The sequence below is a fragment of the Oreochromis aureus genome, linkage group 5 (assembly GCF_013358895.1).
Source record: "Oreochromis aureus strain Israel breed Guangdong linkage group 5, ZZ_aureus, whole genome shotgun sequence".
Taxonomy (NCBI): Eukaryota; Metazoa; Chordata; class Actinopteri; order Cichliformes; family Cichlidae; genus Oreochromis; species Oreochromis aureus.
The window spans coordinates 3515442-3535406 of record NC_052946.1 but is presented as its reverse complement, the minus strand read 5'-3'; the positions used below and the strand labels follow the sequence as shown (position 1 = coordinate 3535406).

General features: G+C 39.3%; 1 protein-coding gene across 1 annotated transcript in view; it reads right to left on the bottom strand.

Moving 5' to 3' along the window:
• LOC116317977 (copine-9) overlaps nucleotides 1-19755 on the bottom strand; it is a 269801-nt gene extending 250046 nt beyond the window's left edge. The window contains exons 1-2 of the mRNA XM_039612659.1: nucleotides 19482-19755; nucleotides 3946-3986 (exon numbers count right to left, since the gene is read on the bottom strand). Of these exons, the coding sequence (XP_039468593.1) occupies nucleotides 3946-3986; nucleotides 19482-19558 (118 nt within the window). The 5' untranslated portion in view covers nucleotides 19559-19755. The remainder of the gene's footprint in view (nucleotides 1-3945; nucleotides 3987-19481) is intronic.
• Between the last annotated feature and the right edge of the window lie 210 nt (nucleotides 19756-19965).

Below are 19965 nucleotides of genomic sequence, written 5' to 3'. Positions count from 1 at the left end.
CTGGGTCAAATATAGGGATCTAACCAGGAACATGAAAGAGCTGAGGGGACATTGTGGTCTGTCAGCCTAGCTTTCCCCTTTTCCTCAGTGGGGAGGAAGAGTTTGAAGTTCAGGGCCCCATCTGACACAATCATTACCTTCCAGCATGACCCTCCACCCCCACCCCGCACAGGAACAAAGACTAATCTATGGGATGTGTCAGTAAAGGAGCCCTGGCCTGCGGAGAGGCCGTATTTGATTCTTTGCCTTCAAAATCAGTGTCATTCAGTATGATAATATACACTGTGGTTATACATCATAATGTAAATGATTAGTCAATGGATAGTACCTTTAACCAATGATTTTAACACTAAAACAAAGATGAGAAGCAACATATAAATGGGATAATTGACAGAATCTTTATCATTCACGCATTATAATAAATCCTCCCTGTAATCTCTTTTCTGCCTTCCGCTCACTGACTTTCTAAAATGATATACGTGACAAATGCTCAGCCTGTTCAGAACAGTTGATCCCAGATGACATTTTAAATTTTCTTTCTTGCATATGAATCAACATTTAGCAAAAATCAAAGAGTTTACCTGAGGTTCTTTGGCTTCATGGAGCTTTGTGGTAATTACTGATTTCTAAACAAGATGGGAAAAATTCTCTAATCTGTGTTGATGAAAGAGATCCAAATCTACAATCTCACATTAGATAATTAGGCTTCTGTCGGGACTCGTGAGAGTTTGTTAGGAAACTGTCAGACTGCTATGGTACTGTCAGGTTGCATGTAAACACAGCTCTTTGCAGTCTTGGGAGATGTTACATCAAACAAACCTCAACTGAAAGCTACAAAATTTCATATGACAAGGATGAAGCACTAAAAGTTGATTTTATCTTAAAAGTGCCAAAAGAAATGTCCACTAAGGCAGTTTGAGATGTTCAGCTGTTAATTTGAGGAAGAGGGTGCGCATCAATGCTTCATTATTTCTCTTCATTAACATACTGTATCTATAGGACACAGTCAATAGGGTCTGCTCAGCAATCTCAACTATATGATTTGGCTAGTCAGACAAATTGACAGTATATGTTTTCAAGCAACGATGCAAGGTTGGAAAAAGTGAAGAATTCTCTGCAATACTGCAGTTCTCCCTGTAAGCTAACCATTTCAGATTCAACATGAGTGAAAGTAAACTGCTCACGCTTCTATTCTGTCTTCTCTGATTTTGGATACTGTGGCAGATTGCTGCTTCTACAAACATTTGTGAAAGATTGGGTCACTCTCGGGAACTCAGTCCGGTACCTTAATGGGATGCCAACAACTCGGCTCTTCGCTTCTCTCCCCCATAGTTTTGTTTTATCTTGGTCTCACTGTCCTCTCGTTTTTCCTTTTCTCTTTCTCTTCATCCCTCAGCTGCCTCACTGAGCCTGGTTCTAGCAGAGGTCTCTTCCAGTTAAAGGAACTTCCTTCCCACTGTCGCGAAACACGGTTGGGGCTTTCCCTCTAATATCGTAGGGTCCTTGCTTTTCATGTGCTCTGAGTTTGTGAAGTGGCACTATATAAATAAAACTGAATTGAACTGATTTTAATTATTTCTCTCTTAGATTCAACAACAGAAGTGAGTGGAACTCTCACAGGAGGAAAAACTAATAACACACTAAATTTCTTTGTTTTTAATAAAAATTTTGTGCTTCAACCCGTGTTTGATTGAAAGGCCACTTATTGGTTTAATCAACAGCAAGTAGTGATTGTTTTTTGTTGGGTTTTTTGGCAACTTAATAAGCCAGGTTGTTTTTCCTTCTGTGCTCTTCAGTCTGTTGAGTCATCAGCCATAACACTTCAATGCAACTGACAATAAAAAATGATATTAAGAAATATGTCGTCTGCGTCTTTTGACTCCAAGGTTCCTTTTTGTCTTGCATGCTGCATCTCGTCAGCACTTTTCTTCTTGAAACTGTTGCTCATATAGCCTTGCTTTTTATATCACCTTTTTCAACTCAAGTAAAGATGAAACATTGACTTGTGAATAAGAGTCCTGTCTGCTTTTTACGTACTTAGTAAATAACATTAAATAGGTCAAAATTTAAGTTACAGTCCACTAAGCGGGTTTAAATCTGGGTGCTTAGAGTAAACCTTGATGCCATAGCTGTAGTGCTGCTGTAGCACAATGGAGTGACACTCTTCCACATTTTTCTCCAAGAACATTTTCTGAATGGTCAGAGCAGTTGTGCTGATGTTTGAGTTTTATGATTTTAATTTATACCCTAACAGAAAGAAAACATAGCATCTACAACTGGTATAATTATTGCTTATTGATTTTATTTCATTATTATTTGATCGGAAAGTTGGTGGTTCGATCCCTGGCTCCTCCAGTCTGCATGCCAAGTATCCTTGGGCAAGATACTAACTCCAAGGTGATCTCCAATGCATCCATCGGCATATGAATGTTAGTTAATAAGCACTTAAAAGCACAAAAGGAAGTTACTGGGTGTGATTGGTTGAATGTAGCATGTTGTAAAGCGTTATATAACATTCAGTCCATTTACCAAAGCAAAGATATATGAGGAACGTGTAATGACTGATTACACTCGTCAGACAAGAGGAGCTGAAATGAGGCTGGACCAACAAATATTTGTATGATGTTGTCAAAGCTAGTCTAACATTTAACCATGTGCTTGGCTGTAGTTTACTAATGCATGCAAATCTGTGTTTATAAGTCTTTCATTGTGCTGTACTGTATACTGCATATATTGCACTGCCTGTTTACTGAAACATATTCCAATTATAGTTATACTATTGACATAATGTGCAGACTCTCAGCTTTCATTTGAGGGTATCCACATTCAAATTGGATGAAGAATTTAGGAGTTTCAGCTCCTTAACATGTGCCACCCTCTTTTTAAAGGGACCAAAAGTAATTGGACAGTTGACTCAAAGACTATTTCATGGGCAGGTGTGGGCAGTTCCTTCATTGTGTCAAGACTGTAGATGTTATGAATATTATCAGTTAAGCAGATAAAAGACCTGGGGTTGATTTGAGGTGTGGAGCTTGCATTTGGAAGATTTTGCATTGACAGACAACATGCGGTCAAACGAGCTTTCTTTGAACAAATGAAACCAAGACCAACCTCTACCAGAATGACGGCAAGAAAAAAGTTACAAGCTACATGCGTCTACATAGAAAACAGTCAGGATCTCTTTATTTTTGACTGTAAACTGCATAATCAAAGAATGATCTAGCATCCAGGTCTAAAAAGTAAAGCCAATGTGTGCCTTAAACCTGTGTTCTTTGGCTAAGGGGTAACTTCTCTGGGTGCAAGACTTTAGATTTTATGGAAGTTGATAGGAAACGATGTTTATTTGGTAAACTGTGGTCATTACTAGAGTCAGAAGGATAAACTAAGGAACGCTCAAGCTTCTGACTTGAATGACTGACTTAAACAATGATTGAAAAAGTTGCATTGACAGATAAGAAAACGAATCCAGAGAAGCCTTTCATTTTCAATTAGTTTTTTGGCATTTGTGCATTTTGCTTTTTTTCCTCCATTCTTTTGTTTCTAAAGTTGCATTAAGATGCAGCTGCTGTCTCTAAAAGTTACTATAATATAATCACATTCAATGTGTGGGCCCAGCAACTGCAACGTGTCAATCAGGCTCCAATGATTAGTCACCCTTAATGAGGACCAATTTAATTAAGAGTCCTTCCCATTCGATCCCAAGATGCAGGTTTTCATTCAGTCAGTTACTATTCTGCATGTGTAAGCGCTGTGGGAGACAGTCACAATATTACTGCTCACTGATGCTCTAAGTGTGGAATTAACATGCAAAAGGCAGTGATTTAATAAACACTGCATGAGACAGAAAAGTTCCAAGGCATCAGAGAATACAAAATCACATCAAAGGAGTAATTACACAAATGAATGATGAATGTGAAGAATCAGTGTGAGAGAGAAGGCAGTTACCTGGATCTGACTTGGAGAAGGTGTCCATGTCTAACAGGTTCCTGCAACAAAAAAGTGTTTAAGACAGAAACATCAAAGTACTGCAAGGCTAAATGGTTCATGGTAAGTTCAACAGTATGACAAAATCTTTCATGTGTTCATAGTCATGTTCTAAAAAGCATTAAGGGTGTCCTTTCTTTCAAACTCTCTCTCAGCACTGTAAAAAGGACGTCTCTCTAGACTTACAAAAGAAGCATAGTGCACTCTGTGTACTGTACATATGTGCAGTCATATGTTAGTATCACCTTTTAGAGAACTCTGCTTTCAAGAGTGTAACTATGGTCAGATTAAGAAACTGCTAATGCTACAAAATAGAGCCACATGAATGGTTCTTTGGTTGTGGGTAGAAGAAATATTACAACAATACACAAATGTTTTAACTGGTTGACTGTAACTGCACAATATAGTGAAAATCCCTACAGTGTTAACTGTCACAAAGTTCTTGTATAAGATTTATCCAAATAAACTTTAATTCCAGTGGAAATATTACTGCATACATATCTAAAACCTATCAAATCAGATTTTTTTTTTTTTTTAAAGAAAAAAACAACAACTAAAAATACATTCTGAAGTGAACTAAGATCATGTACCACATGTTTTTACCACAGTGACAGCAAGACATACACTAGAAACGTGCTATTTGCTTCATCATTTTGTTCCTGCAGGAAGAAAAATGAATCTCACACACACACACACAAAGAGCCACACTTGTGTGTCAAATCATTGCCGGGATTACGACCCAATTTCCGTCTAACAACCTGACACATTACTTGGAACCAACTGTGATAACAAACAGCGTTCGATAAAGTGCTGAGATGTGGGAGATGACAGATTGAAACATTGCCCTCTTGAGGACTTGGAGCTGTCAGGGTGATGAGGGTGACTACAGGGAGCACACATCCTCGCATGTTCACACTGTTCTGTTCGTGTCTGAATACAGTATGTTCACATTCACGTGTGGGCATCAGTATAACAGCCCTCGCCTGTCAGCACACTGTGGCAGCTTGTAGTGCTATAAAACAACCATACGAGTACCCCACGCAGATGATTTTATCCTACGGTTTTTGCCTTTTTTGGAGGACATTTTTCTCCCTTAACTAGGGAAGCAGACTGAGTAGCGATACCAAATAAACCTGGAACTTTCAGTTTGTACCGAGATGCAAGAGAACCTAATAAAAAATTCACAAATATGAGTAGTCCTAAAAAGCCATACACATAATACTGTTCATTCAATCTGTCTGGAACGCAGTCAACAACATTTAAAAAGCTATTTAGTATAATTATTTTCCACCATGTGCCCAAGATGGTAGCAGGCTAAATGTCAATAGATAGGCAGAGCTATGAGAATAAGCTTGTCAATCTTCAGTCTAGTCTCAGTTAACAATAGCACACTCTTTCAAAGAGGATCCCAAAAGAATAGAAAGCCTTTAAAAACTTGCGCTCCCACATGTTGCATCTTCTTTGTAATACAAAACACATTGTTGTTTACCAAGCAGGCATCCCAACACTTTGTAGCACACACTCTCTGACAGCAGCTGGTTTGGCACTTGCTTCACACCACTTTTTAGAAGTCTTGACTTCACTTTATTTACCATCGAACATGGAGTAAAACTAGGTGATTTTGAATAAACCGTTAACAACCAAGCATAAAAAAAACCTTACCAAAACCACATTCCATCCTTTTAGATCTTTAGATTTTTAGAGACTGGGGGAGCCTAGGATAGAGTACACTTCAGTGCTAAAACACTTAGATCTATGATTAACCTAATGTGAGTCATTAAACCTGAGCAAGTACTTTAATGCTGCCACAGCTTACCTACAAACTTGATGACTGTAACTTAGCAGTATGCATTTTCTGTCACTGTACCAGCTTCTCTCACACAGAGCAGGGATCACCTCTAATAACAAACCTGTCAAACTGTTAAAAACTTCATTCTAATTGACGACTTTGGTTTGTGCCAGCTCTTGTTGTGGCTTCTGACACACACACACACACACTCATTTTCATATCTTAGTGAGGACATGTCACGAACCCTAACCATCAAAACTGGTTACATTTAACCCTCAGCCTAAACCTAACCATAACCACATTTTGAGCCTCAAAAATCCCTTCAATCTTGTGGGGCATTTTGTCCCCATAAGTGACTGTTGGTCCCCACAAGTATAGTAGCATGCCAATTTTCTGTCCTCAAAAAGATGTCTAAACATGTACACACACACAAACACACAAACACCAAAAAAAAAACAGTGTATGAACAACATAGTCATCAGTGTCATTGTGGCACAGTGTCATAGATGCATTAAGGTGCCCTGTGGCTCTTTTCCCACCCCCCACACTAATGCAAGCCTTTCTGGATCAGGAGACATTTAGTCAAATGTGTTTTCTGCTGGACTGGGAAATGCTGGGTTGACATGTTCATCACAGATAGTCACAACCAGTAACCACTGCACAGTTCCAGGTTGCATGATAGAGTTAATTCTAGATATTTGTGTCGTCAGTATGCAGAGGAGTGACTGTTTTCATCAAACTCACAAGGAGGTCATATCTCTTGTCTTGTAGTGCTGGTCTTTAAAATCACTTCAAACACTTGCATTTCTTTTTGGTTTTTTGGTTTGGTTTTTTGGGGGGGTTTTTTGGGGGTAGTTTAAATGTGGGCAATAAAATCTGCAAGAAACAAACTTGAATTTGTCATTTGTCATCATGTAGCTGTTTATTGATGCTATATTGCTGCTACCATTACCCTTACAGAAGCATGCATTTGTGTTCATATATGCCTCATAGAGCTCGCTGATGCATACATCATACTCTGATACAATAGGCCTTTGATTTAGGTTTGCTAATAGATCAGCTCAATATGTGCTGAAGCTGATCTGTCAGTGGGTATAAAATAAAGGAAAACTGCCAGTTACATAATGTAGAAGAATGATCCAACTAAGTTGGCTTATATTTTCTTTTCTTTGAGTAGAACTTATTAGGGGCTGCTTGTTAGCAGGGTTCCACTCTGGTAAGTTTAATTCAATTCAATTCAATTTTATTTATATCTATAAATCAACAGTTATGTGAAGGTGCTTTACATTGTAAGGTAAAGACGCTACAATAATACAGAGGAAAACCCAACAATCGGGGGGTGGGTGGGTGGGGCAAGCTTCCCACTGTCACCAAGCACTTGGTGACAGTGGGAAGGAAAAGCTCTGTTTTAACAGGAAGAAACCTCTGGCAGAACCAGGCTCAGGCAGGGACCGCCATCTGGTGCGACTGTGTAGGAGGGAGGGGAGGGAGACAGTAAAAAAGACAAACTCTGGAAGAGAGCCAGCAATTAATCATTAGAGAGAACAAGCTGCAGAAAATCCTAAAGAATCAGACAAGCATCTAGAACCATGCTTTGTTTAGATCCATGCTTTTACTCAGAAAGCAAAGAACCCGTCTTTGAAGCTTAACATCTATTAGATACTAATCTCATTTAAGAGACAAGTTTTTTCTTGTAACGTGGCCTTGTGTTTGAAACCTTCAGGACATGATATGAGAGAAGCTGGGTTACCAATCAGAGCCCTCGCCTGCTGACATTGACATTCTCCCACTGAGAAGTCCTGGCTCCCCGTGTTCGCTGACCTGCCTGGCATTTCACTCCTAAAGTGCTGCCAATGTCACTTTTTAGCATCACAACACCAGCCACACTGCACAGCCATCACCATTTGAGAGCACTGCATTGATGCAGCTCTCAAAAGCCTTCACAAGAGAACAGTAAAAACTTCTAATGCTGATATGAGTTATTCTCTATTCAGTTAATAATTACAGTCTATCTAATTAACTAATAATCTAATTAAAAACATTTTTAAACATACTAATGCTAGGACAAGATGGCACCAGGGTTATTACATGGTACATCTAAGTATGCACTTCTTTCATGTCCTAACAAAGGACTGTCCTTGGACTTCAATGGCTCACTAATTCTGTTATCAGAGGCAGTTTTCACGGGGTCACTTAGTGCTTTTCCAGAGGTCCCTCTGTCTTCTTTGTCTTATTGTTAAAAAAAATGTAACAAAGATTTGGGTAAAATATCAGCTGGTCTTGTTGAGAGTTTCATTTGTGTAAATGTCTGAAAATGTCCTCCAAAGAAACAGGTGAAAAAACTCCATAATCGTGGAATGTGGAGGAGTATGAATTAAAGGGACTATATGTGGGAGTTATATTTTTTCTACTGCAATTAACATTTTCTAGGAAACATTTTAGAAAGCCATTGTAGTGTGGAAAAACTGGTATCAATGGTGTTTAAGGAGAAATGATGCTCACAGCACCTTTGGATTCCTTTTTCCTGCAGAAATTAGGTTGGAAACGATGCTCACGTGACTTTCAGCATGTCGTTAAAAGCACACGAGTCCCTTGAAATAAAGTCTGTTTTGCACAGGTGCCTTCTTCATAGTGTGTTCTTGAATAAGTCAGAAGTCGGAAATTAGGAGTTCCCAGTAGGATTTTTTTTGTGGAACACCTGTTCAACTCAGATTTCCCACTCAGAAAGTTAGAGCAGACCAACATACCACAAGTTAGTGATCCAAAATGGCAGCACTGAAGGTACAAAGTAGTAAAACTGTAAACATTTAATCTGTACTGCCACTGTTGTGTGTTTTTGACACAGTAAATAAGCCATACACTGATCAGGCTCTTTACATGAATGCCTTTTCAAAGCGCAAAAAATGAGTATTATGCTGCATTGCTAGTAATACCTAAATGCCTCTACCTTGCTAAGAAAACTAATCCTGTTTTCCCTGGCTCCCGAGTTCTGACATCCGAGGTATCTGGAACGTGGCATCAAGCCAGGGCTTTCTTGCTATGAGGCAACAGTACTAATAATTGCATGAGATATAGATTACTTATAAAACATGAACCTGATTGAGGAGAAAACAAAGTCTTTCTGTTGCCACCAGAAAATCTTTACTTTGCAATGTGTATTGGGGTTAATAGGTCATTTACTTGCAAGAGAAGGCAGGTCATATATTTTCCCTTGTCTCATTCAAGCAATCCTGTGCCAGCAGTAATCACTGCAGACTGCAGGCAGGCTGCCACACTTGGCTTGTCTAATAGGATCTAGAGGAGCAGCATTTGGGTGGCAGGCAGGCAGCCACTTGTTTAAAAAGAGACCAAAAACACAGCTTCCCTCAACACTATCTGACTCCCTTTCTGACCCACATCCATAATGACACATCTGACAGAGCGATTTCCACACATAGACTGTATACACCATGCTGTGGCCAAATCCCAAGTCATTTTCAGAGCTCTACTTCAAGACACAGACTCCATAATGTCAGTGACAAGTGGCAAGTCAAATCAGAGTTGCGTGTTTACACAGCAGAATTATGTTGTGTCATTAATCTTTTATGGTGATGTCAGAATACAAGGCCTGACTGCTGCGAAAAGAGCAACAAAAACACACTGCCATATTAACTCCTTTCTTTGTAATATTACTCAATATAAAGTGTCTCGAGGTGACAGTGAATTGGTGCTTTATATACAGTTCTGAAAATGAATAGAACTCAACTGAATTGAATTCATATGTGTAATTCTAGTTTAAGTTAAATTCTTGGATTTGTTGTTCTTTATGGTTTTGGTTCTCTTTATTGTTTTCTGCTTGTGTTCAAGAAAACAATAAAGACGAAGTGGCGCAAGAATTGGCAGTTCGTCTTGTAATTGGAAGGTTGCCGGTTCGAGCCCCGGCTCGGACAGTCTCAGTCGTTGTGTACTTGGGCAAGACACTTCACCCGTTGCCTACTGGTGGTGGTCAGAGGGCCCGGTGGCACCAGTGTCACCGGGCCCTCTGTCAGTGCCCCCTGGGGCAGCTGTGGCTACAATGTAGCTTGCCATCACCTGTGTGTGAATGGGTGGATGACTGGATGTAGTGTAAAACGCTTTGGGGTCCTTAGGGAGTAAGTAAAGCGCTATACAAATACAGGCCATTTACCATTTATTTAAAGTTCCTACTGTGCCTTCCCTGTGTTCTATGGTTAGTTACTCTTGTCTCCGTGTTTCTAGCTCCCTAGGCCATGTCCACACTAATACGTTTTCATTTGAAAACGCATCTTTTTCTCTCTGTTTTGGCCTTCCGTCCACACTGAGATGGCATTTTTGGTTAAGGAAAACTGAGCTTGAAAACATTCTCCACAGTGGATAAATCTGAAAACGCTGTTTTCGTGTCGCAGTGTGGACTGCGAAAGCTGAAGCATTTGAGTCTAGTCTCCATGTCACAGTGTCAAGTCTGCATCTTTGTGTATGTCTTTTGTTTCCTGTTTTCCTGTGACAATCTCGCGTCCGGTGCTCATTGTTTTCAGTTTTGCTTCCTCCCTGTCTCATTTTGTCAGATTAGTCTCAGCTGTGTTTCCCTCCTGTTTCCCCTTCCCTGGTTACTCCCCTGTGTTTCTCCCATGTACTTGGTAATGTCCAAGTTCTTGGTTTCCCAGTTTAGTTTTCTAGTTTCCTAAGTTTTCTGGTTTGACTTTTTTATGTTTCTGGTTTTATTTTCTTGTATTTCATATTCGAGTTTTGAACAGCAAAATAAAGCTCCCTCCTTTAGGTTATCCTTCCGTGTCTCGAGTCCTGCGTTTGGGTCCTACCTCCTGCCTGCCACACAGCTAACCATGACAGAATGACGCAACAACGGACAAAGGAAAACACAGGGCTTAAATATACAAGGGAGTAACGAGGGAAATGCTGGCAAAACTTCCACTTTTGTTGAATTACTTTATTTCTCATCTGTTCTTGCTAGATTGTAGCATGATTTGTTGTTCCTGTAATGTCAAAGGAAGCTAAAGTATCCAGAGAGAACCCACACAGACACAGAAGAACATGCAAACTCTACACAGAAAAGACCTGACGGATTCAGACCCAGGACCTTTCTGCTTTGAGCCAACACTGCTAACCACTGTGCCACCAGCACGGTATTGTACTGTTTCATAACACCATCAATCATACCCAACTAAATTTGTCTAAATTTAATTGAATAACGCACACACACACACACACACACACAACAAGAAGATGCATTTCTATTTGCACATTATCCCTATTTTCTCCCCCCTTCCTTTTTTTTTTCTTTGTCCTGCCTTTGCTGCCTTAGACATGGTCATACTATACCACCCATGCTGGAACAACTGAAATAACACAAACAGAAATGAATAAATAAACAGGTAAAAGAAACACATTAAGAATAGGAGCCTATAGAGAATTTATAGAGCTCATCTTGGAAAAGCAAACTGTGTTTGGTACAGCAGTGCATTCAAACCATAATCAGGACAGGATTTAAAATCTATAAATAAATTTGGCCAAATTTCAAAGGTTGCTTGAAAAAAAACTTTTTTCAATTAGTAGTAGAAATTTAGAAACAGATGATTTTTAGCCAACACTGAATGTGTAATATAATATCATGTTCTAACTGTGACTTGCTTACAAACTAGGGTGGTAATCAATTAGTTGGTAATGTTAGAAGCAGTGCTGGTAACGTCAGATATTTCTAATTATTTACTAGAAGTCAATTGTTTAAATGCTCTGAATGGCATTAGCATTCACTCCTAAAAGCACATGAACATCTAACAATTTGTAGAATGCTTTCACAATTCAGTGAGCACCTGAATGTGCAATGATTAATCATAGCTCCTTTGAATTTTGCATAAAATATTTATCTTAAATCTTAACTACAGAAAACAAAATACTTATATTCTTGTAGCCCTCCTTTCTTTCCATATCATTAGCAGAATGTACAAATATGGGTGGTCTCCTCTATTTTTGTGCCAATGAGACATCAAACAGCTGTAGCATAAAAAAAACACCTAAATTACATTAGAGCAATCAGTTGCACCTGTTTTCCAATCAATGCACTCATTCTGCATAAAACAATGATTCTCATTTCCCCGTTTCACTCATGTCTAATCCATGTGAACAGAAATCCCAGCCATCTTAACCTCAATGGGAAAAGCAATCCCTTCATTACCAGCTGCAGTGGCTTTGAGATGTAACACGAGTGCTGTGCTGTTTGAGAAAGAAATCCCAACGGAAAAAACAATACCTGAAAATAGATCAGCTGGGACATCAAGTGCATAAAGACTGATTTGTTTCTCAAGGAGCAAAACTGTCTTTATATTAAAGCATGGATGACCTAATTGAAGATTTAAAGCAGCTAAGTCAAAGAGCAGGCGAGTCTTTTAAAAACAAGGCTGCATTTTCACCTCCAGGTAACCTCTACTGCAGATGTGTTGACATCTGCACAATAATGAGACAGTGTGCTACATGGAACCCTTTTAAAATCATCCAAATGTCAAGTATGTGTCAAAAGACATCAGGCAGGTCAGACCTGTATGGATTTTCTTAGACAAAGGGAGATGAAAGAGGCTCAGGTAGAAGGATGCGTATAGTGCTGCAGCTCAGATCAGACTCAGTTCAAAGGTCCAGCTTGTAGAGAGAGATGGCAGTTTCGATGACAGGACCCAGAGTTAGCATCCACCTTGAAGATTTAAGTGTGTGTTTGCAGATCTGATAGGCTCATTTTCAGTACCATCACATGGACTACTCCAATTTTTTCCTGAACTTTTAAGGTGACTAAAATGTTACTTCTGGTTGATGGTTTGCATTTGTACACAATTTGTACAATGGCTGCACTGACTGCTGTTGATCAATATGATTCACAACTTGAGACAAAGCTTGAGGTGAAACATGCACAAGCAGCAAGGCACATTCACAATATTAGAGTTAGAGTAAGCAAAGCAATTATATTTTATAGGTAAACTGCTCGAAATGAAAAAGGAATGAGTATATCAGAAACATCAAGCCCCAAACCCCTACATTTCTAAACTTTCATGAATTATATTGTACTTATTGGCTGGAAAATGATTTCCCTGAGGCACACATCATGCTCAATGGCTAACAATTTGTCAGGTCATTAGCCAATAAACATGCCATGGTTTATCCTGTAATGATATTGTACAAAATTGGTGTCACATTATACACTATATAACCTGAAACAAGTGATATTATAAAGCCATCCTGAACAAGTTTAATGAGGTCATAAAGAAACGGAGAAGGGGGTCACCCTATCTTCCCAATAGAAGGAATGCAGGTCCAACAGCAGCCATCGATCACAAGATTAAAAGTAAAATTGCAAGTTTGTGTTTGTGTTATCCTCAAACAGCTGATAGGTTGTGTTCCATTACCTTTCACCACTTAGAGACCAACAGATTTTAATGCACTGTAATCCTGCTTGCAGCTGGCTCTGCTGAAAATGCTCACAGGGCTCAAAAACAGAAGTATGAGTATCACTGCCTACATACAGAGGCTTATTTGGCAGTGAATATGTTTCTTAAGAATTTGTCAAGTGCCATTTTCAACCACGGCATCTGGGACTTGATCATCCAAAGCCAAGAAACAATTCCAAAGTCATCGGCACTGGAAAATAAAAGGGAAATAATTGCCTTCTATTTGTTATGTGTGTTTTGCAATAAAAAAAAAATCTGTTTATATCATATAATTAGTTTTTAAGCCCAAAAAGCCTTAAAAATAATGCAACAAATCTATCATGGTTAAAATAGTCTTGAGTCACCCTCTTACTTACTCGTGAGGTTAAATAACAAATGAGAAGATACAAAATAGCACCGACACAATGGGTTGAAATCCACCAACAGTAATAGGCAGAAAACACATCGCAGTGCAATTAGTTGTTTTGAACAAGTAACCGAACATCAATATAAAAGCAGCTTTGGGTCAAGTGTCACTGTGGTGTCTTTGGTGGAAATAATGACCTACTGAGGGGCCAATTAGCAGTTTGTGAGGAGGTCAAGCTACTCCATAGAACGGATCCATATGAATGGAATGCAGCCATAATTAACATGATTAAGCATCCCTGTGTTTAGAGAGTCACCGTTTCCTGTTGGGTCACTGGTGTTTATCAGCATTATTGGTCACCCGTTCTGATGAATGGTGCTCACAGCTTTAGCACCATAACTAAAGGTTGCTTCACTTTTTCAAAAATCCAGTCTCCCTCTCCTGATGCCTTACTTTTCTCCTTCTCTCCTTACTCACAGCTCATGTGTGCTTGATCTGTATGCAGTGAGGATTCTTCTGGGGCCCACTGAGCCAACCCTATTCTGTCAGTGTCAGGGAGCTGAGAAAGCTCCCTTCTAAACCCTCTGGACTGCTGGTGCCCAGAGACACTGAGGTCCAGGAACAGCTTGTCACGATCAGCGTCTTCAGACTCTATCAGCATACAGACATGACCTAGGACATGGAAATGCTGCTGTCTGAGAGGATGCATGAACTTCTCTTTCAAAGTCTGACAGAGGTGATCTATGCAGGAAGGACAACCAGCTGTGGCTTCATGCCAATTTTTGAAATTGCTTTTACCGATTTGTGGAACAAAAACAGCTCAATATATAAGATAGCCACCAACACATAACTCAGTCATTTCTTAGCTTTTACTGTTAACACATCACAAGAGTGGTGCTGGTTACTGCTGGAAAGGAGCTAGTCAAGAGCAATGAGACTAGTCATGAAAGCAAAACAATTCATTATAAAAAGATGTTGAGGATGCTGCAACAACAGACATGAATGCTTAGTGGTCAAACACTTAATTCTGATGAGGAAAATTTGCTTAATTGTAATGCAAAAGACAGATATTTATAAGGCATCCGATTGTGTAGCTAAACATGCCCCACATGTAAATAATAAAAAAATATCCATGTTGTCAGTTCATAATTAACAAAGCACACATTTAAAGTGCTGCATAGGATTTATCAGTTAATATGAAAATTCTGATGTTAACATATATTTACAAATATTTAAAATCAATTTACAGATATTGAGAAAATTAGTATTAGAGTTAGCCCCCCAAAACTTTGGCTTCCCTTGAAGGATTCAAGTTTTAATTAAATATAGTAAAGGCTTATTTTATAGAGTGCTGACCTGTATACATAACTTTTTAAGAAATTCTATCAGTGTTTGCTTTTTGTAAAGCCTTTGAATAAGAGCTTTAACCAGGACCATATTAAACTCAAAGGGTCTCCAGTTGCTCAGCCATAAATCTCACTGTCACTGTTTCCCCAACACTTCAGTTTTGACTTCCAAAAGGTAACAAAATTGATGAAAATGTGATTTACTGTGAGTGACAGAAAAAATGTAAAATAAGACTACAGCATGCAGAGAGGTCACTGACTGTTTTAAACCCACCCATAGCAAATAACGAGCTATGATTAGTGTAGAGAAGCAGGTGAAAATCAATTTGCAAAATTAGAGCCGACACATTCTGACAGTGCAAATGAAATAAGAGCTACCAGATTTGCCTGATTCCCACAGTACAAAACACACGAACACACAAACACACAGAGTTTGCATGTTCTCTGTGTTCTCTGTGTTATTTGGGTTCTCTCCAGGTTTCCTCCCACAGTCCAAAGTCATGAACTTAGTGGGGTTGGGTTAAGTTGTCGTTCTAAATTGTCCAGTGTGAATGGTACATCTGTCCTGGCCCTGTGGCAGACTGGTGACCCTGTCCCTCATCCTTTCCTTGCACAGATTATCAATTAGTTCATTGATTTCTTTAATCTTCTTGCTATAACAAGCATAGCATATGTATGTTCATATATGTCCTCCTTAGAATGTAATAATTAACATCTAAATAAATACTCATCTCCCTGCGAATGCGATGTTGCAAATTGTTTCCATTCGTGATTGTTTCACATGTCACGTTCAATGTACGTCAACCATAAATAACCTAATGCTCACCAAAATTTGGATCTGTGATGGAATTTTAAATATGGAAAAAGGTGCTGCAGGCCTGCAGTGTTAATAATAGTGTTCATAATTGTTATTACTGATTAGGTGATCATCAGCTTTTAAGCAAATAATCAAAAAGTGAATATTTGCTATGGGTAGTGCTATGTGCAACTAAAGAAGGCAATTCTATGTCTAAGTGCCTAAGGCACACACATACACACACTTATGAATATATGGGAGGAAACTCAGGGTTTAGTATCTTGTCCAATGATATTTTGGCTTGCAGAATGGAGGAACTAGATGTCCATCACTGATCTTCTGCAGACAACTGACTCGACCTCCTAAGCTACAGCCACAGAACTCTTTTTTTTTTTAATTTGGAGGAGAGCAAGGACCTGCAAACTGCCTAGAAATTAAAGATTAATTGGATTATGAAAAAGGAATGATATGGAAGAAGCCCAGGCAGTTGGAGCTCCTTAGGGCCTGGGACCATAATTCAACCTTACGTGTAGCAAGTCTGTGTGCTTCAACAATGCGTGAGCTACTCAAACACACAGTTCGGTCATACAGTTTTGGACAATTAAATATTCTTTGGAAATGGTGGCACTGTACACCACCACAGCAGATTTTAAATCAAACAATTAAGATGTGACTGAAGTGTAGATTTTCAGCTTTTATTCAGCTTTTATTAATAATTTACAGCCAATTTTATAGAAATATCCCAGTTGTGAAAGTCTCAAAAGTGATTGGACAAACTAACATGTGACGCCCACAAGTGTATGGTCACAATTGTAATTTTTTTTAAAAACATTTATTGATGTAAAAGACCTGATTTTATGGTGGTATTGCACTTTCATTTAGTTATGGAGAATGTAATTGCGTGGCATTGCCACAAGGGGGAGATAGCGCTAAGTGCGATAGGCCGTTGCAACGCTTCTGACCCTCAGATGAGGAAGAGCCTGCAGACCGAACGCAACTCATGTCTCCTGTCTCTGCTTTTCTGTTTAAAAAAAAAACAGGTTAGTAGTTCAAGTTTGCTCACTGCAATGCACATATAAAGGCAAGAAACCTTTTACTGTCTTAGTTTAAAGACCGCGAATGTTGTGAGAGAGTGTTTTCACAGATTGAGAGAAAGCTAACCGCGATTCCACTGTTAGCTTAAATAGGCAGCTGGTCTTATTACCTGTTTTATTTTGTGACAAATGCAGCTCTTAGACGCTTCTTTTATCCTGACATTATTGGAAGTTACAGTTGATTAGGACCTACCCAGTTCTTATGTGTCAAATGTAAATAGTCTGATGTGTACTGTTTGTGGATGATTGTAAACTGTTTGTGAGCAATGGTAGAATGTTTTTGTTTATTGGTTACAAATGTAATATATTGTTTGAATCTGTTAAAGTATAAAGAAAGTATAATGGCGACATAAGCAGGTTAATTGCAGTGTTAATGGTACTGCACAGAAATGTTTTTGATGCTGAACAGCAGTAGAATTGGTTACAGATTTATTGTAAATAAGGACACTCATATACAATGATTATTTTGTAAGTTTATTCTTGCGAGAAAGCAAGGTAACCAAAAGGGTTTGAGCTATGGACCTAATTGAATGTGTTTGTGTTGTTAAAAGAGAAATGTGCGTCTAAATGAAAAGAAAAGGACGTTGTTAAATTCTGTTAATAAACCAGACGAGGAAGAGCCTGCAGACCGAACGCAACTGATGTCTCCTGTCTCTGCTTTTCTGTTAAAAAAAAACAGTTTAAAAACAGACCCCATCGAAGGCCTGTAACAAACACAATGTTAAATATGATTGTTTTTAGACAGGCAGCACATCGGCGCACTGTTGCCTCACAACAAGAAGTTCCACCGTCTGACTGGAGTCTGTGTGGAGTTTGCATGTTCTCTCCGTGTTATTTGGGTTCTTTCCAGGTACTCCGGTTTCCTCCCACAGTCCAAAGTCATGAACTTAATGGAGTTAGGTTAAGTGGTCATTCTAAATTGTCCATAGGTGTAACTGTGAGTGCGAATGGTATATCTGTCTATCTGTCCTGGCCCTGTGGCCATGCAACCCTAAATGGATACATGGAAAAGCATGGATGGATGTTTTTAACACTTGAATAAAAGTCCTTTGCAGACAATGTCTGGAACCCGTGGCCATCAACAAATGCGGTTTTTCCTCCTTTGAGATGTTCTGCCAGGTCTTTACAGCTGCCTCCAGCAGCTTGCTTGTGCCTTCAGCTCTATCTTGAGTACCTAATAGTTGTATCAGCAATTACATCATCAATAAATATTACTGATCCAGCTCAGAATAGAGCTGCTGCTCCTCCACATCAAAGGGAGCCAGTAGAGGTGGTTCAGGCACGTTTTCCAGGCCTCTGAGGTGAGGTATTCCAGGGTACCATCAAGAGGAAGCCCCAGGACAGAACCAGGATGTGCTGGAGAAATTACAGCTTTTGGTTGGTTCGGGAATGACTTGGTGTCTGGAAAAGCTGAAGAAGGTGGGGAGGTCTGAGCGACTCTGCTTAGACTGCTGCCCCCAAGACCCGGACTCATAAGCGGCAGAAAATGATGATCAGATGAATGGATGGAATGGTGAATGAGTGCGTTTGTATCTTTACCTGCTTAAATGTGTGTCAACGTTGCATTTCATAAATGCATTTTCAAAACGTCATGGCTATTTGGCATGCTTATATGACTTCATAAAATTAACAGATATGTGCATCTAAACTACATCAGTGAGGGTGACTGAAAACAAGGCAGGTGACATTTCCTTAAGATTTCCTTGAAAAATCGCAACAGCACTTAAAAAATATGAAAGAAAAATAACTAAAACTTTAGTTTTAGAGGGAAAAAAAAAACGTGTCTTCTACACACCACATTTGTGTTAAAGACATTAAAAGGGTTAGATTTCTTTACGCAGTGGGGTGAGACTTCTTTTTCTTGGTCAGCATATGTTGTTTTAGTATTTTTTTTTTCTTCATCCAATCCCTCTATCATTTTTTTTCCCCTGGGGTGGGGGGAATTCATGAAATCTAAACATTGGAGGTCAAATGTACCTGAGTTAACCTATGGGAAGAGATCATTCATCCTGCAGCATGAGTGTTTTGTTCATTTTTTATGTCACTTAGTTTTTAGACCCTCTTCCTAGTACACATCAAAACTTTGACCACGTTTAAGCACCTTGCATACTTGTACATCTTATTCTCTTGCTATATAGGCTCATTAAAAATACAAAATATTGAGATTTTAATAACTATTTACAAACTACTGTGTAACACTGCTGGAGCGCAGTTTCCGTGCTCTGATATCCTGTTTATAAATTAAGATATGGTCTCTTTCAGTTGTTTTATAACTTATATTTTTTTGAACACTGTTGAACACTGAACACTGTTGGCGTGCGAATCTTTTTCTTTTTTAACAGATGGTACATTTAATATCTAGGCATTCATGTGATCTGAGAGTTGCACTCTCCGAGGCACTCGGAATAAATCCTGCTACGGTTGGTTGCTGCAACCCCACGCACTTAAACACCCACAGCACATGCAAATTCCTCCTTTGGGGGGGGGAAGAGTTTAGCGCAGGATAAAGACATGCAACACTGGAATGGAAACATGGAAAAGTGTATCCAGGGCAGAAAATTACGCACTAAAATATAGGATTGAATAAAAATAAAACAAACATCTGGAAGAAAAAACCTGACTTTAATTACAAACATCCAGTAATGTCTAAATCTGTCAGAGCACAAAGATCCGGGGCTTACCTGCAAGAAACGGTGATTTCAATCTTTGTAGCAGGTACGGTGGAGTTGAGTGGGTCGAAATCCCCTATTGTCGCCATGGCCGAGTCTATTTTTTATTTATTTATTTTCTTTAAATCAGTTGTTCTCAGTCCCTGAAGTTCGTACTTTTATTACAGCGCAGATTTTCCTTTGGCTATGTGTGTGTGTTCCCTCAAACCGAGAGAGTGAATCGGCCGCCTCCGGTAGTAGTAGTTGTTGCCGCTGGAGCGCATCGGGTTAGGAGGCATACCTGAGGATGAGGCTTTCATTTACGGCGAGAGAGAGAGCGCGAGCCACAGAGAGCGAGAGAGAGAGCGAGAGAGAGAGAGTGCGCGAAGCTGACAGAACCGGATGCTCAAGCTTCTCTGCGCCTCTTTCCTCTTAATTCCATCGCCAGGTGGAGACAGACATCCACAAATCTTTCAGCCGTATTTGTGTTCGACAAGGAATCTGGTATGGAAAGTGA